The following is a 17145-nucleotide window of genomic DNA, read 5'->3' on the forward strand; positions in this document are numbered from 1 at the left end:
GAACATGCTAAGCCGGTATGCAATATGAGTTTTGCTCAGCAACGAATGAAAAGAACAGGCAGAGAATGGAAAATAGAGCCTGAATAGGTCAAATTATCTGCTCCTGGAGTAAGAAATACCTCCTAATGCTGAGTAATCATATTATCCAAAGGAAGTACAGCTTCATGCCCTGACAGGGAAGAGCACTGGCAGGTACAAATGACTCAGCTTGAATCAGAGCCTTCTAATTTTGAGTAGGTAGGCAAGATCTTATCCTGCCTCAAATCACAATCAGATAGTTTGCTGGAGAAGGAAAAGTGCTGTGCAGCTAAACTATGCAAAGAGCTAATTCTACAGTGCTGTTACTGCATCTTCTTTACTCAGACCTTCTTGTCCACTGCAGTCAGTCACTGAACTTGTATTCAGGGTCCTCAGCTACTCCTCCTTTCATCACTCTGGTGCATAGCAGCACGCACACCTCCTCCTGCCTCCAAGAAAAAGGATTACAGAATCACATGCCTTCCAGCATACATGAACATGTACTTGCAGCAGAGGTGCATGGAATGAATCCAGATTTTCATCAGCAGAACCACTGATTGAATTTTTCTAATTGTTTTAAATTTCTCTGATTACTTTCACCCTGCATCACCTAGCCTACCAAGTTACTTCTGCTACAGCTATATAGTACTACTGCTACTATTAGTACTTTATAAAGCTCAGTAGCTGTGCTGATGGACTGTGCAATTTTTGTCCCCTTTACACAGTAGATAAAATTGGTACTCTCCTAACAAGAAAAAAATTAAATCCAGTAGTCAGCTTTGTAAAGACTGCAACAGATGATTTCTTTGCATACTGTTAAAATAATAATAAAGAACCAAATCTGGTGTTACATTTATAAAGTCATAGTTTAAAATAAACAATCCAGAAGCTTTGTCAGTTGGGTCTTAGGAGAGCACAGTGCAGAGATGAGCTGTAATGTAGGCAATCAAATCTTGGGCTTTGAAGCCGAATTTGGATTTTCATTGAAAAGAAGAAAGGTTTCAAAAGGACCTTGAACTGAATTCAGAAATACACAGGGCATATTCAAAATGTAGATAATATTCGGCCAAAACACAGGCAACCCAGTGAAATAAAACAACTATTTGTTGCTAAAACTTTCACTGATTTTAAGGAATTTCTGCACAGCACAAAACTTCAAAATGGAAATCTTGAGAGGACCACTAAATGTATTGGAAAGTTTTTGTCACAACAGGAACATAAAACTTACCTGAATTTAGAATATTTCCTAAGTTTACGTTTACACAAGTCATCCAGTGAATGAGTTGCACATAAAATAGCTTTATAATATATTTTATGGCCCGTGATGCCCTAGAGTATTATTTTAAATAGAAGTTCATGTCATCCTTTATGGAATGAACTACTTGTTGTAATGGCCTTTCTTCACTGATCTGCAAATGATTATATCAATATTTCTCTCATAACACATCTCTATTGAACCTTTTTTCTTAACCTGCAAAGGTCAAAGATGCACAGCTAGATTTCGTCCATGAAATTCTCCCTCTTCAGGATGAAGGCTGATTTTTGGGCTGTTTTCTTCCCATACCTGGCCGAGCCAGACGTATCAGGGATATGTAAACATCATGGCAGTCTCGCTCCTGAGGGATCACCAGGTGGATGACCTGGAAGTTCTTGCAGCGGATCAGTAAGGGGCAACCAGTGGCAGTGGTGGCTTGCTTCTCAATAGAGGAAATTTGGCTGTGGAGAACCTGAGGGGAATTGAAAAGAGTTATGCTAGTCAAATCTTTAAGAAAAGCAATAATTTATAATGATGTGCCAGAGCTGGCACAGTAGCTTCCACTACTCTTTCAGAAAACCCTCATGCTCCTCCTTTTGTAGTTTGGTTCTATCTCTAGTTTTAGGCTCAAGCAGCTTGATACATCACCTGCAGACAAAGAGGCCTTTCTGGAGTGTTTCAGCTGCTCAAACATCAGCCTGCTCACATTATCCAAAGCTTTTTGTTTGTTTGCTTTAGTGTAAGCTAGTGGTTGTCAAAGCTCTTTTCATCTATTTGCACAGGGGAAAGATGAACCAGCATTAGTTACATAAGACTAAAATATTGTGCCTCCTCATGGGTAGAACAGTAATGCTGATATAATTTTAAATACTGCATCAAATGAGATGCAGTATTTAAAACACTACAATAAAAACAATGAAAAATTAAAATAAAGATCTGGTCAGGAATAGTGGGATCAAAGGAAGATGGAATTAATTAGTGCAAAAATGGACAAGGGGTGCATAATTAAGCTACATAAAAGACTCTCTGATGTATGACACTGAGTTGTACCTGTGTACAGATCACACATGTGTACATGTGTGCTGGTTTTGGCTGGAGTGGAGTTAATTTGCTTCCCAGTGGCTGCCATGGGGCTGTGTTCTGGATCTGCACTGAACACAGGGGTGATCATATAGACATGGTTTTGCTATTGCTTACACAGAGCCAAGGCCTACTGCAATGCTGGCCAGGAAACTGAGAGTGATGGGGCCTGGGAGGAGACACAGCCAGGACAGGTGACCCCAAGTGACCAAAGGGATATTCCAGACCATGTGACACCATGCTCAGTACATAAAGTGGAAGGAAGCAGGAAGCAGGAGTGATGACATTTGGAGTGATGATATTCGCCTTTCCAAGTCACTGTTACATCTGATGGAGCCCTGCTCTCCTGGGAATGGCTGAGCACCTACCTGCCTATGGGAAGCAGTGAATTTGCTCCTTGTTTTGCTTTGCCTGCATGGCTTTTGCTTTCCTAATTAAACTCTCTTTATCTTAACCCATTTTCTACCTTTTACCCTTTAGCTTCTCTCCCTGATTCTGCTGGTTGGGGGAATGAGCGAGTGGCTGCGTGGACCTTGGTGAATGGATGAGGTTAAACAACAAGAAAAGGCAATATATGTTGTCAATCAATCAAAACAGCTAATTCAAAACAATACTTTATAAAAAAAATAAAATATTAAACCAACAAAATCACTGATTCAACACTAGCAGTAAGGGAGAAGGCCAAGAATTGACAGAGCCAAGGAAGTACTTTACATTCAAGGCATTTCTCCTCAGTTCTTCCTGGATGATAGGAGCTATAGTGCAGTTTACAGCAGCTGTTCCTCAGTCAATCACACCTGGTATTCATACAGTGAAGGCCCTTCTCTTCCTCTTACTATACTGTAATATCTAGAATCCACTGAAATTTTTGAAAATTACTAGGCTAGAACTTCACATGACCTCATAAAAGCATCTGTATGAACTAATTAACTACTTTTAAAGTATTTTGGAAATAATTTTCAAATTACCATGAGTAAAGTGCCATGCACTTACAGCTAACTGAAATAATAAAAATTCATACCCAGGTTTCTTTGCGAGTTTCAGAACCATTCTCCACAAATATGACATGGGTAGCTGTTAAATACAAGGTTCCCACCACAGCTCTTCTTGAAGATAAACGATCAAGTAACCTAACGTTTTCCACCTATACAAAAAAAGTGACAGAGGAAAAAGAAAGAAATAATTAAGTTATGACAGAAAGCTCAATAGTGAGAGCTCAACGTTCACATTTTGTCTATTACAAAGTTCTTTTCTGCACAACATTAAATATCAAAGAAGTATAACTATATGAGAAAATGTGATTAGGTGATTTATTTCCAGATCTCCCTTAATTTTCCATTTCTCCCCTTTCTTGTGGTACCTCTGTATCCAAAAACCTGTTACTTAACACTTCCAAAGATAATTTCTCACTTAAGTTCTTCCTTGTGATCTCATCTTACCAAAACCCTGTGACAGCAAGGCAGGGCCTGTCCTTCAGTTAAACTCTAGCTCCTTTCAAGCCATTCCAGCTAAATTAAAATAATAATAATAATAAATAGGAGATAATACTGGTAGAGTGTCTTTCTTCAATGGGTCTCAATCAGGCAAATTTTCTCCCATGCAAATCTCTGTTAAGATTTAAAACAATGTTAAAAGAGTTTAAAAGAGCTAAAAAGAAACATTTTGATGTTGCTCCCTACATTCCTGTTAGGGCTGACAGGAGAGGTGACACTGGAAATTTTTGCCTTCAGTAACTTTTCAATGGGACTCAAGAGCTCTACTTCCACGGCTCTCCCACCTTGGGCACAAAATGGGCATTCTCCCTTTGCTGCACTCCTGATAATAGGAGAGTCTAAAACACATTATTAACTCTCAGATCACCAGCTTGTGACTCATCCATCATTAGTATTTTGTATATGGCATGTGCTATAGGCACCTATTAGGGGTAGGAACTAGATGATCTTTAAGATCCCTTTGAACACAAATCATTCTAGGCTTCCATGATTTCTGACTGAGAAACTAGAATATTTTAATCTAATAATTTAACCTAATTTTTATCAACAAGCTGGATATTCAGTGGGCAAAACCTCTCCAAAACAGTTACCAGTTTGCTACCATGGGTTTGATGGATCTCCTACAACAAAAATTTTAAAACTATTATTAGTTGATTTTCCTGAAAAACAGAGTGCCAGCATCTGAGAATTACATGTTTGCAATGTGTATTCCAAATACATTTCACTATTTTAAAAATAGAAATAATAAAAAACCTTGAAATGAGAATAAGCCAGTTTAGTAGCAAAATGCTTAAAATCAAACCATTATTAAAGCAGAGTCATCTCCCTCAAGGCCAGTTATAATCTGTTTTAAACAAAAATAAAACTATTTATTTAAACAAAAAAGCCTGCTAGAAAGCATGGATGAAGTCTTTTCCCAGGGCCATCTACTTCAGAGGTCATGTATTGGCTTGAGAAGGAATGGAAGAAATACAATATTAACCAGGCACGCATTCAGCAGCAAGCAAAAGAGGAGGGATGATACAAAAGAAAAATGTAGGCAGTGCCCTTCTGAAAGGAACCCACAAAACCAATAAAAATCAGCATTGTCTGGATGAAGCAAGGTCCATACACTGCAGTCCAGCCAACAAGGGCTCTGCTGCACAGGCACTGATCCTGCACAAGACACTCAGCACCCACCCCAGCCTACAAAGTGACCTAGCATGGGCCATGAAGCACAAGCAAAGCAGGCATCCACACAGCAGGACAGGGCTGAGGGATGAATTTCCAGACCTCCTAGGTCACATCCTTCCCCACTTATCAATCACAGCCCCATGACTGAAAAATGCTAGCCAATAAAGCTCCTCTTTGGTTGTGGTTTGTTGGGTTTTTTTAATACAGAGCTACAAATAAATTAAAGGTTGGGTCTGAATGAACAGGAACAGTTGCAGTAAGAGCTGCATGGTAAGTCTGATTTCATCAAAGCAAATGCAGTGGCTGCACCAGGGAGATCAGAATTCACCTCTCCCTGCAGTTTGTCTCTCAAGAACAGACAGTTGCAGCAGCTGAGGGAAGAGTGTGAGAGGCAGGCATGTACTCATGCTCCCTCAGGATCTCAGCCCAGCTATGGGACCTTCCTAAGATGAGGTCACACTTTTTAATAGCCATAACTGTGTTTACATTCCATTCATTTTATTAAATAACATTTTGTATATCTGTAACTTATTGGCATCCATAACACCCTGTAAGAATGAACTTCACATTTCAGCTATACATTGTACAACAAAATCCCTTCTTCCTTCTCTTTTTGAACCTGTTACCAGTTATGTGCCACACATGCTGTTACAGATCCTTCCCTCCACCCTCGTGTTCCAAGATTGAAGAGCCCAACTTTACATAGTTGTGACCTTTCTGGAAGCTATTCCAGAAAAGCTCTTCTACACTTTTGATTATTCTGCATGAGGTCTACTTCCTGAAAAAAGGCCAAAAGTGCAAACAGAATTCAAAAGTTGGATGTACATCAGGTTTCTGTAGTTTGTGTAGTGGTATAGTGATGCTTGCTGTTTTTCTTTTTATCTAGTTTTTAAAAGTTCTCAAATATTGCTTGCTTTTTTGTCCTCTGCTGAACAAGCTGGGGTTTGGGTTAGTTTTGGGAATTTTTTGGTTTTGTTTTTTTTAGAACTAGCAATTGTAACTCTTAGTCATGCCTGCATATATAAGTTAAGATCTACCCCCTGCGTATTATCTTATATTTATTAATGACAAATTTAGTCCATCAGTATAATGAGGCATTGCTCAATCTTAGATTTCACTCTGCTGATCAAGGGATTCAGAGAATGAGCCTTCTTTCTTCTTCTGCACTCTCCCAGTCAGGAAAAGAAAGACACATCCAGCAGTTTCTTTAAACCTAGAGAGTTTGGGAATAGAGGGAATGGGAATATGTTCATTTCCACAAGAGGGGAGCACACACAGTAATAGTGCTTTGGAAGAAGAGATTTTTTTCTATCTAAAAAGTAACAGAATGCTGAGAAATCAGCATTAATTGCCAAAATTTATATCAGAAAGAGGTAATAATTATTTTTCTGGTTTTTTCCTATAAAACAATGATTCACTTTTTCACCAAAATAACTGTGGACTTTACTGGAGAATGTAGGAAATTATGTATGTACTGACATGTCAGGAAAAAGCACAGACCATGCACATGTGCTTCAACTAAAATGAACAGCTGGTGTGAGAGACCAGATCAGAAAACACAACTCTGTAAAGCTGGGAGCTGGAAGACCACAAGGAATTAGAAAGAAAACATTAGCCAAGGCAGTCTAGAGAGGGGCATCTAAGAAAAACTTCCATATTTTAAATAATTAATTTGAAGCTCTTGCCTCTTTATTTTTTCTCCTTTTTCATTTTTCTTTCTTGATGACTGTGGTTGTCTAGGCCTAAAGAAAAGACCACCAGGAGGTTCATTTCAATGACTACAACCGCTAACACGGAGATAAATAGTTGCCCAGAAAGTCTATTTCCAATGCAACACAGATGACAGAAAAAAAGGAGGCAAAAATAGAAGTTAAAGGGAACACAGATTAAGAACAGATGGAAGGCACTTTTTACTCACAGAATAAATATGACAAATGACTTACGAACAAAATTGCCAGGAGGTCATTCAAGAAAAAAAAAAAGGCATATTAGGGAAAATCATGGGCCAAAGTTTTACTCAGGCACAACTCCCACCAGTTTCAATGGGACTCCCACCTAAGGAAGAACAGCGAGCGTATGACCCTGAAAGCATTTGGAAAAGTTTGCATGTCAAATGTTATTCCTAAAAATATTCAAGTGCCCTAATTTGTTTTCATTTTTAGTTTAAATAACTTTTTTTCATAAGCTTTGACTGCACTGCCTATTTTTGAATGCTTTTTGACTATGCTACCTTCGTCCTCACTTCTTTAAGCTGTTTCAGTGTCTCCAAACACATCAGCATCTCAAAATAGTGCAGAAGTTGCTGCTACTATTTCAGGCTGTTCACAGTTCCACATGGGAAAGCTTTTTCAGATAACCATAGGATCAGTTCCGACTGTGGGCTCAGGCTGAGCAGAGAAAGGAGAAGTAAAACTGTACAGCAGATTGGCCAGAACTGGAGCTTGCTGTCACAGCAAAGCTCATGTGCAGCATGGAGATGCCATCTGACACAAAATGGTCTCTACTGTAGGATTTTCCAATAAAATTAAATTTTGAATTATGAAAAAAAAATCTCAGAGTTTTTTTCTCACTACATAGGTTTTAAGTCTATGTGTTTGCTTCCTATGCTTTAGCTAACCTGAGGTAGAAGACACTTGAACAGCTAGTTCTGCCATGGCCATCACTGACCTACCCATTATCACTGAGCATCTTGAAGAAGCTGAAAAGCCTATTTGTCAGCCAAGAACAAAAGAGATCAGCTCCCATGTTACCAAGTGTTCCCTGTTCCTTTAGGAGGAGCCCTGACTAATTCATCTCATCTAATTCCTTATCCCAAGAAGGAGAAAGGCCAGAAAACCCCACCAGCCAGGAGACAGCTGCCAATTAAAGGTAAGCAGGGAATGTCCTCACTCAGGCCACATCCTCAGGAGCTTCTCTATTGTTCAGACACTTGAAATTCATTGCTGTACCATAACCCATAACAGCAAGTTTCATGTATAAGCTGATAAAGTACCTTGAAATTTGGCTGCACAAATGAGTTTCAGTGATTCTTCAAGGATAAAGAAAGGCCACTTCCACAAATTTCTCTGCTGCTGAAAAAGTTGACCCAAAGCCAAGGCTAGGCCCTAGGGGCACACACTTAACCCTACAGAGAATTCTTCTTGTACATCCCCTTGGCCTCCTAGACTGACCAGGGATTTCTGCTGCCTTCTCTACTCTCCTCATGAGGTTACCCACATGAGTAAGAGCAAGAAGAAACTGCATCCTGGGAATTCGTGACAGGACTCTCACTGGCCTCAGCACTGCCGGCAGACAAAAGCTAAGGGAAGAGCTTGTGAAAGCAAAAAGCCTGAGCCTAATGAGAAAAAAGGAGCACAGCTGGTATGGTTTGAGGCCAAGTGGAATATTTGAGCTTTCTTCACCCTGGTTGACCCCAGCTATCCATGTGTTTAGCATAATTCCTGAGAGTGAAAAAAGACAACATGTAAAAGACCAAATGCTATTACTTTTTTTTTTTTTTTCCAACACAAAGCTAGTACTGTCGTACTAGTTAAACAAAATATAGAATAAGTGATCTTTTTTGCATGATCTTGGAGCAAGAATAAAAGAAAACTGAATTTCCAATTGATGCTGCCTTTTAATGTGGTTTCCATTCTATTTCATAAGAATCATAAAAACTGTACTTGATGCATGTTACTTTTTTATATTTCCCTCTCTGAAAAGCTCTCCCAAGTGCAGTAAAATAACGCACAGTCTATGAAGTTAGATGGCTGCATATGTCAAAAGGCTCAAACAAAGCCAAAAGTAAATAATTAAATTTAAGCAAAGACACCTTAAGAGATGCATTATAAAAAGTTTCCTCAGGGCAAATCTGGCAGGATGGGGGGAAATATTCCAGAAAAATCTAAACAAATTTAATTTTCTAAAGGACTAAAGTGAAATGGAGGAAAAGATATAAAAATAATAAGGAATGATTCATAATAGCAAGACAGAAAACAAAATACCTAATAATTTGGCTTAAAAAGAAACTGTTGTCTGCTAAGATCTATAAAGAGTGAGGTCAGCACCACATAATCAGATACACCTGAGTAGCAGCTGCATAATGGGAGCAGCAAACAAGACCCTATACAAGAGTATACAGCATCACACTAAGGTGCCAACATTGTAACACAAGGCTCATACATAAATTTTCTCTTTCAGTCTGTATTAGATCTCACTTATCTAGAAAAGGAGAAGAGAGCAACTAAGTGTATTCTACTAAAAATCCTAACTAAGAGCTTTAATTTAGGAAAAACAGGGCTTCCTCAAGTCAGTAAATCATAATACATTTGCCAAATTTGTTTAGATTTGGTTCTAAAAAGATACATAGGGAGAAAGAATTCTGCATGCAGCCAAAGGATATCAGTAAGAAATGTATCTTTAAACTCTTGTATTTGATACAGGCTTTTCTGTTGCATGTTTAAAACCATGCCCTGTTCAGCAGCCTATTTTAGAGCAGCAGTACCAAGTCGTTTGAGCAGTACCAAGTCGTGTGCAGGCCACAAGAGATTTGCATTAAAAATGGATTTGTAGGACTCTTTTTCTGGTGCTGGGGACCTGTGTTTCTCAGCAAAGTACACCTGCACAGCAGGAAATGTCAGTGTGCATTTTCTATTGCAAATAGACCATTCCTTTAGTTCACAGACAGCAATAGCTCACAAATACCACCCACTTGGGCTCATTAACAGCAGGCCTAGAGATTCCAGCCTCGACCACCCCAAAGCCTAACTTCTCAAATCCTTCATTCCAACTTCAGTTTCCTACTATGCATAAAAAAAATAAAAATCAAAGAGGACCCTGCAGACATGCTGTCTTAATGATTTCCAGCACTATTTTCCAAGTGCAAAAAGGTTCGGACTTAGAAGTTTAGACATAAATACCAAGAAAACAAATTAAAACACATGACTACCCTTGATTTTTAGAGCTTGTTTTGTGACTTTATCCAGCTACCTCTTTATTGAGAGTCACATTATTGAAAACATGAAAGTCTCTGTGGCCTTCTGACCATTTTAGACTAAATATTTTGAGAATAATGGCTGTTACAAGATTTTGTTTAAATTGAAACTCACACTAATAAGAAGGTAGCTTAATGACTCTAATTCAAATCAAAAATTTTATAGCACAATTTCAAACAGTTATTATAAGTCCAATCCCACAATTTTCAGACATTTTCTACAGTTCTTATTTTCATTTTATCCACCTCCAGTCTGATGTTACCACAGAACATTTTCTGGCATAGTATACTACAAAGCTCACTTGTATTAAATTTATCCTTTGGGCTCAAACTTTCATAGCACAAAGAGGGAATAAATGGAACCACAAAAAAACCTAAATTGCATTCTAAATAAGGAAGATTTATTAATAAGAAAAAATCCGTAACTCACAAAATCAGGGTTAAATGTGTCCAGGATTAGTGTAGATGTTTTAATGCATCATTTGACTAAAGCAGTGAAGTAGAATGACATATTTGAAGCCATTAAACATTACTGGACCCAGAACAGGCTAAACAATTTTTAACCATGATGTAAAATGAGAAACAGTTACGAAATCAGAAAACACCGTCTGAATTGTAAGACACACTGCTCTAAGTTGTATACTTAGAGGAAAGTACAGAAACCATCTTCACACAACACTTGAAAAGCAGAAAATCAAACTGGCACTTAAAAGACGTTGCATAATGTGTTTGCTGTAACCTGATGACCCAAAACACCATTAAAAGGCAAAGGCCATGTCAGCCTCACCTCCTCTACCTTTTCTAAGTAGCAAACTAAACACAAGTTTAGCCAAACTCTTGTACTATAGTGAAGTGCCTGTGGCACTCCACTCCCCATTCCCAGTGGCGGAAACAACCAGTCCATGTTCCCAGGTGTTTCCCGATATCACCTCAGGGCTGCTGCCACCTTTCTACATAACTGAAATAAATCAAACTTTTCCAAAAGGAATTGTAGCTTGGATACAGAGAACATAACTATAATATCACACCTTATCTCAACAGAAGGCACACAGAGAGCAGTGGTAGAATATGCCAATTTACCTTAAAAAAATGTGGAGATGCAGCAACCCCAGAACATGTAGTTGGAGAGTAAAGACTGGGCATGCTGGGTTCAATTTTGCTATTGATCTGGATAGACATCTTGGCAAATGTTTTGCCATTTACATTGTCATGTATAAAGTGGATATAAATTACATGGGTTTCACGTTGTGAAAAAGGACATATTATAAAATTTTATAAAAAAGTAAGAATTATGGAAAATAGATTAAAAACAAAAGCAAACACACAGCTCATTTACACATGCTGGAAATTTATTCTGTGAAGCAATACATCTGGTAGAGAGATTTGCCATTAATGTGGGAGCAGATCTTAAATTCTGCCTGAGAGAGGCATCATTGAAAGGAAGTACCTCACTGTAACATCACAAAAATGAAAGCACTCGAGCAACTCTAGTCATCCCAAGTATTCTGTTAACACTGAGCCAAAAGAATTTCTGGGCTAAGCCCACTGAAGACAGCTAGTACACCAGGGATAAATGATGTGTTCTTTATTATAAGGCCATTAAGTAGGCCTGCTGCCAATATCCAAACACAAGTGTTTTGAACATATCTACAGAGCTCTGGATCTTTCATCCTGTCCATGGCCAGATATATCCCTACACATGCTCATAAAACATGCTTCTAATCTTCTCAGAAGTATTGCTGATTTCTTTTCTTCTGAATGTTACGAGCTGTTTGTCATATTTTGGGTTTGGAGAGTTATCCTAAACTATCTTGCTGTTCAATCCAAGCTCATGTCAGTCACTAGTTTTACTAATTTTTAATTTTAAAGGGGTATGGGAGTTATATATAATTCTATTCAGCAATGAGGGACGGTTTCCAACTCTTAAATTTAAATTACGGCCTTCATACATAGGCTGGCATTTACCTTGTGAAAATACAGTGCCTATGTATATTCATACAGGCATACATCATGTATGCACCCTGTTTCCTACCAAGAGTATAACAACAGAACAACAGTGGTCAGCACACCAAATAGTGTGTTAGCAGGTGGATACGTACAGTCTGTTGGGAAAGCACCAGAATGGCTTTTGCAGTGGGAAATCCCACTCCAGAGGAGTCTTGCAAAACAGTGAGTGGGCAAAGGAGACACACGGGAGCTTCAACACAGACAGACATGGTAGAATACTCCAGGAAAAACAACCTAAAACATATCTACAGAACAATGGATTGGACACGGGAAGGAGGTCTTGGGGTCACTGATGACACTTCTCTGAAATCATCAGCATCTGGAGGGCTGTGATCAAGATTTACTGTGAAGGCATGGATAAGGTGAACATGGAATTTTTATTGAGCAAATCCTTGAAGCTAGAAGGAAGCAAGACTGCAGGAAGCTACTTAGGACTTTTCAATAGACAGAAGAAGGTAATTTTTGTAAAGCCACGATCTTCTGGAGCTTGCTTCCATGCAGGCTGTGGATTTAGAGAGTGCCATCCTGTCTATAAGGAGCTCTGGCTAACTCACACAGAAAGGTCCATAAATGGACACTAATGGAACTAGGAAGAGCTGGAACCCAATACAACTGCAGATGCTGAGAAGCTGCAGAATGTGGCCAGGTCTAAGTGCTCTCTCTCCTCTGTCACTCTGACACAGAGTCGTTATCTTAATGAACTACTGATCCACCTGGTATGTAATTACCTTCTGCTTTTTAAAAGTCTGTTATGTTTTATCAGATTAATTTTAATATTTATGAACCATAAATCACTAAAGTCATATTTCACTTAAAATTAAAACAATTGCTGAGATTTAATGGGTGTGATGTAATATATTCCTCCCTTTGAAGGAAAAGCTTTAACTTGGGCTAAGAATTTTGTTTTCAGATATTAGTAAGTTTATTATCTTGCTAAGTATGGGATTTATCTTGCTTTTCCATGTGGCTGGGTTTGTGAATCAGGAAAGTGTCATTATTCTGAGATTAATACCTTTGCAGAGCAGGGCTGTCACTTGTCAAATTTCTCTCAGGACAAGACTGCATGGAGTCAGGAAACGTGACACCAGAGGCTAACACACGATACTGTGAGCTTTCCCTTACCTATTTTTACATTACAGGCATTGGAAACATTTAATGATCAGTTCCAAATTATCAAAAACCAAATTCAGTAAAAACAAAAACAAACCAAAAAATCCCAACAAGTACTGGTGACTTATTTTAAGATGAAGGATTAAAAAAAATCAAAGGTATCAATTCTGTCAGGTAGCTGTAGATACACTGATTTTTCAGTGTATTTAGGAGTAACTGGAGAGATGAAGTATTTCAGTAGTGACTCATGTTGATTTTCTACATTTATGTTGGAAATTTTAAAGGATTTTTGTACCCTTTGTACCTTTAAATCATTCATTCTACACAGCTCTATTATATCAGATACCTTTCAGCATAGCTATAATATAGGAGACTGCCAGGATGCAGGACTGCAGAACCACCTCACACTGAGTTAAGATTCTCAGTGACCTGAGGCATTGGTACAGTGCCTTCTCACAGTATCAGACAGAGAAATGGGTTTTACATATGCAGGGTAATATTTTCTGGACCAGGACCTGGTTGTAGAAAAGAAAATAGACAAGCTTCATTGCCTGCAACAGGGACTTTCCTGGGTCTTCCATTCATAGCAAACACAACCATTCTTTTTTTAAATATATTTTTCTACCCTTATTCATGTGTTTTCAACATTTTTCTCATTCATGCTTTCAGCATTCTTCAGCAAATGGTCAGGAGCATCTGTACAGACAACTTCCACTGATTGTACCTACCTGCAGGAGAACACAGTCATACTATTCTGAAATTCTTCCCTCCCAAAAAGGGAGATAACAGATAATGAAATGAGATTAGAAGAAAGGCAATTGTTATAAATGCCTATCTTCTTACTAGATTTACAGTTTAGCACCTAAAGGCCAAAAAAGATAGGCAAATAACAAGGCCCTAATCTCAAATTCATGCCATCATATTAGATACTGATAATAAATACCAATACATTCTTAATTTCAGGGGGTTGGGTTATTAAATAAATAAATGAACAAATATGAAAATATATCCCACCCCATTTCGAATTAACATATTGCTCCAGTTCACGCGGCAATTTTGTTAAACAAATACCGGCCTAGTGCTTAGAAATCTGTAGAAAAAGACGGACTACGTCTAAAGATCAAACATATGCATAGAAACACTAAATCAATTCATCACCGAGTCTGAAATCTCCGGGCAAGCAAAAGGCGTCTGAGAAGCAGGTAACCCAGGCTATCCCGTCCCGTGTACCTGCAGCTCACGGACAGCGCCTGCGTTAGCAGAGGGACTGAGCGGGAATCCCGACAAGCCCATACCGCAGAGCAACGCGCCCACCTCCGCCGTACGGGCCGGCATCACTGCAAAGCGGCCGACAGCAGCCGCAGCATCAGCCGCAGGGCCGCGGAGGCCGGCAGGGCTGCGGGGCTCGGCTCCCGGGGGCCCGAGCAGGAGGGGCCGCGGGGATGGGGCCGCGGCCGGCGGGACCCACCTTGGGCATGCGGATGTGTTCCATGGCGGCAGCCCCGCCGAGCTCCTCACGCACCGCCCCGCCGCAGGCAGCCTGCGCACCTGGCCTCACCTCGCCGTCCTCCGGCCCTGCTGCTGAAAAGAATTTTTATTATTTTTAATAATATATTTTCATTATATGTGTTCCTGGCGTTTCCCGGCGCAGATGGGAAGGAAGAAGGGAGGATTTATTGCCGGCAGCTGAGGCGCCCGTGCTGCGATGCCGGCAGGTCAGCGGCTGGCTCCACCTCCCCGGCAGCTGCCATGCCGCCCCGGCCGCGGGGATGCTCCGGCCCGGCCCGGCCCGGCACCGCGCCCGCAGCCCCCGCCCCGCGGGCACCCGGGGCGCAGCCCGCACGGCCCGCCGTCTTACCGAGCCTTACATCGCTCTGCCCTTTCTTTCGGGGGAGATAAGGTCGGAAGCATACAGCGAGGTCTGTCTCAGATCGCCTCCCCCCGCTTTGTTTGTTCCCTGGCCCAGCGTGTTCAGGAGCTCAAAGACAAAAGCTCCACTTACTGAAACTGAAGCACTGAATTTTGTTTATCTCAAGCTCTGTGTGTCTGTAATTCACGAGTTTGCTGCTTCCTCAGATTTGCACAAGGGAATATATTCTGTGACGCACAGTTATTCAGCCTTATGCCAGAAATTCCTTTTCGCATTGTCAGGAAAATTAATCCACAAACATCAGAGGTTTATGTCCAAAAAGGAGACAGAGAAGTCCTTTTACTTTATTCGAATAAAAGAATATGCCATGGGGCATTCCCCTGGGATCTCTCAAATTTTTGGAGGATGCAGCCTCCCTTTTTATCCTAATTTCCCGGCTGCATTTCCCTTCCCTCTTTCCCCATTGGCTGAGGTACTTGAGAGGTACAGACTTCCCAATACTCCTGATACCAAAGATTTCCCTCTAATGTATAACCGTCCTTTTTAATTTTTAATTCTTATGGAATTTAGGGGTTTTTCTTCCCCGTTGTTTCTTTCTTCGTTCAATGTCTAATTTAATTTATCAGCAAACCTAAAGTTTATTTGTAAAAGCAAATATCTTTTTCCATTAATCAATCAGTGGAATCTTTCCCATTGTTTCTTTTATCTCCCAGTGCAAGTTTTATCTACCAGCAGACCCACAGCTTTTTTGTAAAGACAAATCCGCCATTCCTCTCACCATCTTTTGCCTTACCTATTGCAAGAGATGTGTTTCCTCTTGGAGCAAAAAGAAATGACACTGAGATGGTTTTCTCACCTTACCAGTGTGAAGATAAAGAACAGGTATCTCTAACCATCTTTCATAAACTAACCAGCAATCATATTCAGAGCATAAAGAGAAACTTCTCAGTGTTTATACCGATGTTCAAATGACTAGAAGTGCTAGTATATTATTTCATATACACCCTAAATAGAAAATGCCCAGGTATTCTATATTGATCAAGGTATACCAACAATTCTTCACAAGTAGGGACCAGCCCCATGGAGGCATAGAAATAAATGCAGAGACCTGTCAAACAAGCTCCACAAAGGCCACAGCAAGAGGACTCTGCTCCAGAGCAACAGAAGCTCTCTGCATATCCTCTTCTTGCCTGCAGAAAAGACAGCAAGCTCAATTTGTTTTGTGAAAGACAAAATAGGGGTTGAAAATAACACAGGGTTACCAAAAACAGAAATGCATTTTACCCCAAGGGAAAGGGAACAGTGGGTACAGCTGTACTGGTTCCAAAGTTTCTCCAATCCTGCCACTTTCTTGCTATTGAATGGCTAGATTTTTTTCCCCATTTCTTACCCACAAAACCCAGGGCATCAAGATGGGTTTTTTATATCAACTCTTAGGTTAGAGAGACAGAAGCTGATGAGTGGAAAATAAATCACCCCTGGATTTGATCACTCTGCTTGCCACTCCTATTTTGTCCCATTTCTGCCCACCTTTCTCTCATAGTTCTGCTGCTGTTTGGATAGCATCCATTAATGTGCATAAAGTGTGGACTTCACAAGACTCTTGATCAGTGGCATATTTTTATTCTCTATTTTAGGCCAGAGCATCAGCATCAATTAAGAATTAACTAACCATGGAATATGTTTCCTTTGTAGTTATAGCTGATGTGATTCATTGCATGTGTTATCATCTTCTGGCATTACCACCAATGAGTAAAGTTGGATGAAAATACATTTATCCTTTCAGTCCCCAGAGATGCTTTTACTCTGGTACATCTTGTGATTCATCGCAGCCAAGTTCAAGTCCTGTTGATGTCAGGAAAACTTTCAGATGCAAGTGACAAGGCACTTTAACTCTGCTTCACATTCATCAGTAGCTGCAAAACTAACGCATTGCTGTTGATATAGCAATCACTAGCTCAATATCCTGACAAAGATTTTGGCCTGTCTTGGGCTGATAAAATAGTTGATGGGCAAATGCAGCTGTAAACAGAACTTAGGTTTAGATAAAAGTTACATCTAATGCAATTGTCATGGAAAGCTTCAGTAAACAGAGCTTTCTAAAAATTCTCTTATAGTTTTCATTTGCATTTCAGGCTCATGGAGACTGCTGCCTCAACAGTCTGTT

General features: G+C 39.8%; 1 protein-coding gene across 4 annotated transcripts in view; it reads right to left on the minus strand.

Annotated features, from left to right (window-relative positions):
- MTMR7 (myotubularin related protein 7) overlaps window positions 1–15128 on the minus strand; it is a 40068-nt gene extending 24940 nt beyond the window's left edge. For 2 of the 4 annotated variants that reach the window (XM_038135154.1, XM_038135153.1), the window contains exons 1-4: window positions 14977–15021; window positions 14577–14686; window positions 3375–3497; window positions 1583–1745 (exon numbers count right to left, since the gene is read on the minus strand). In XM_038135154.1, the coding sequence (XP_037991082.1) occupies window positions 1583–1745; window positions 3375–3497; window positions 14577–14686; window positions 14977–15019 (439 nt within the window). In that variant the 5' untranslated portion in view covers window positions 15020–15021. Of the gene's footprint in view, window positions 1–1582; window positions 1746–3374; window positions 3498–14576; window positions 14687–14966; window positions 15086–15110 lie in introns of those variants that run through there. The other 2 variants (XM_038135157.1, XM_038135156.1) reach the window with 2 other exon arrangements.
- Window positions 15129–17145: the final 2017 nt, after the last annotated feature.

Source organism: Motacilla alba, chromosome 4 (genome assembly GCF_015832195.1).
Source record: "Motacilla alba alba isolate MOTALB_02 chromosome 4, Motacilla_alba_V1.0_pri, whole genome shotgun sequence".
In the NCBI taxonomy this organism is placed as follows: domain Eukaryota; kingdom Metazoa; phylum Chordata; class Aves; order Passeriformes; family Motacillidae; genus Motacilla; species Motacilla alba.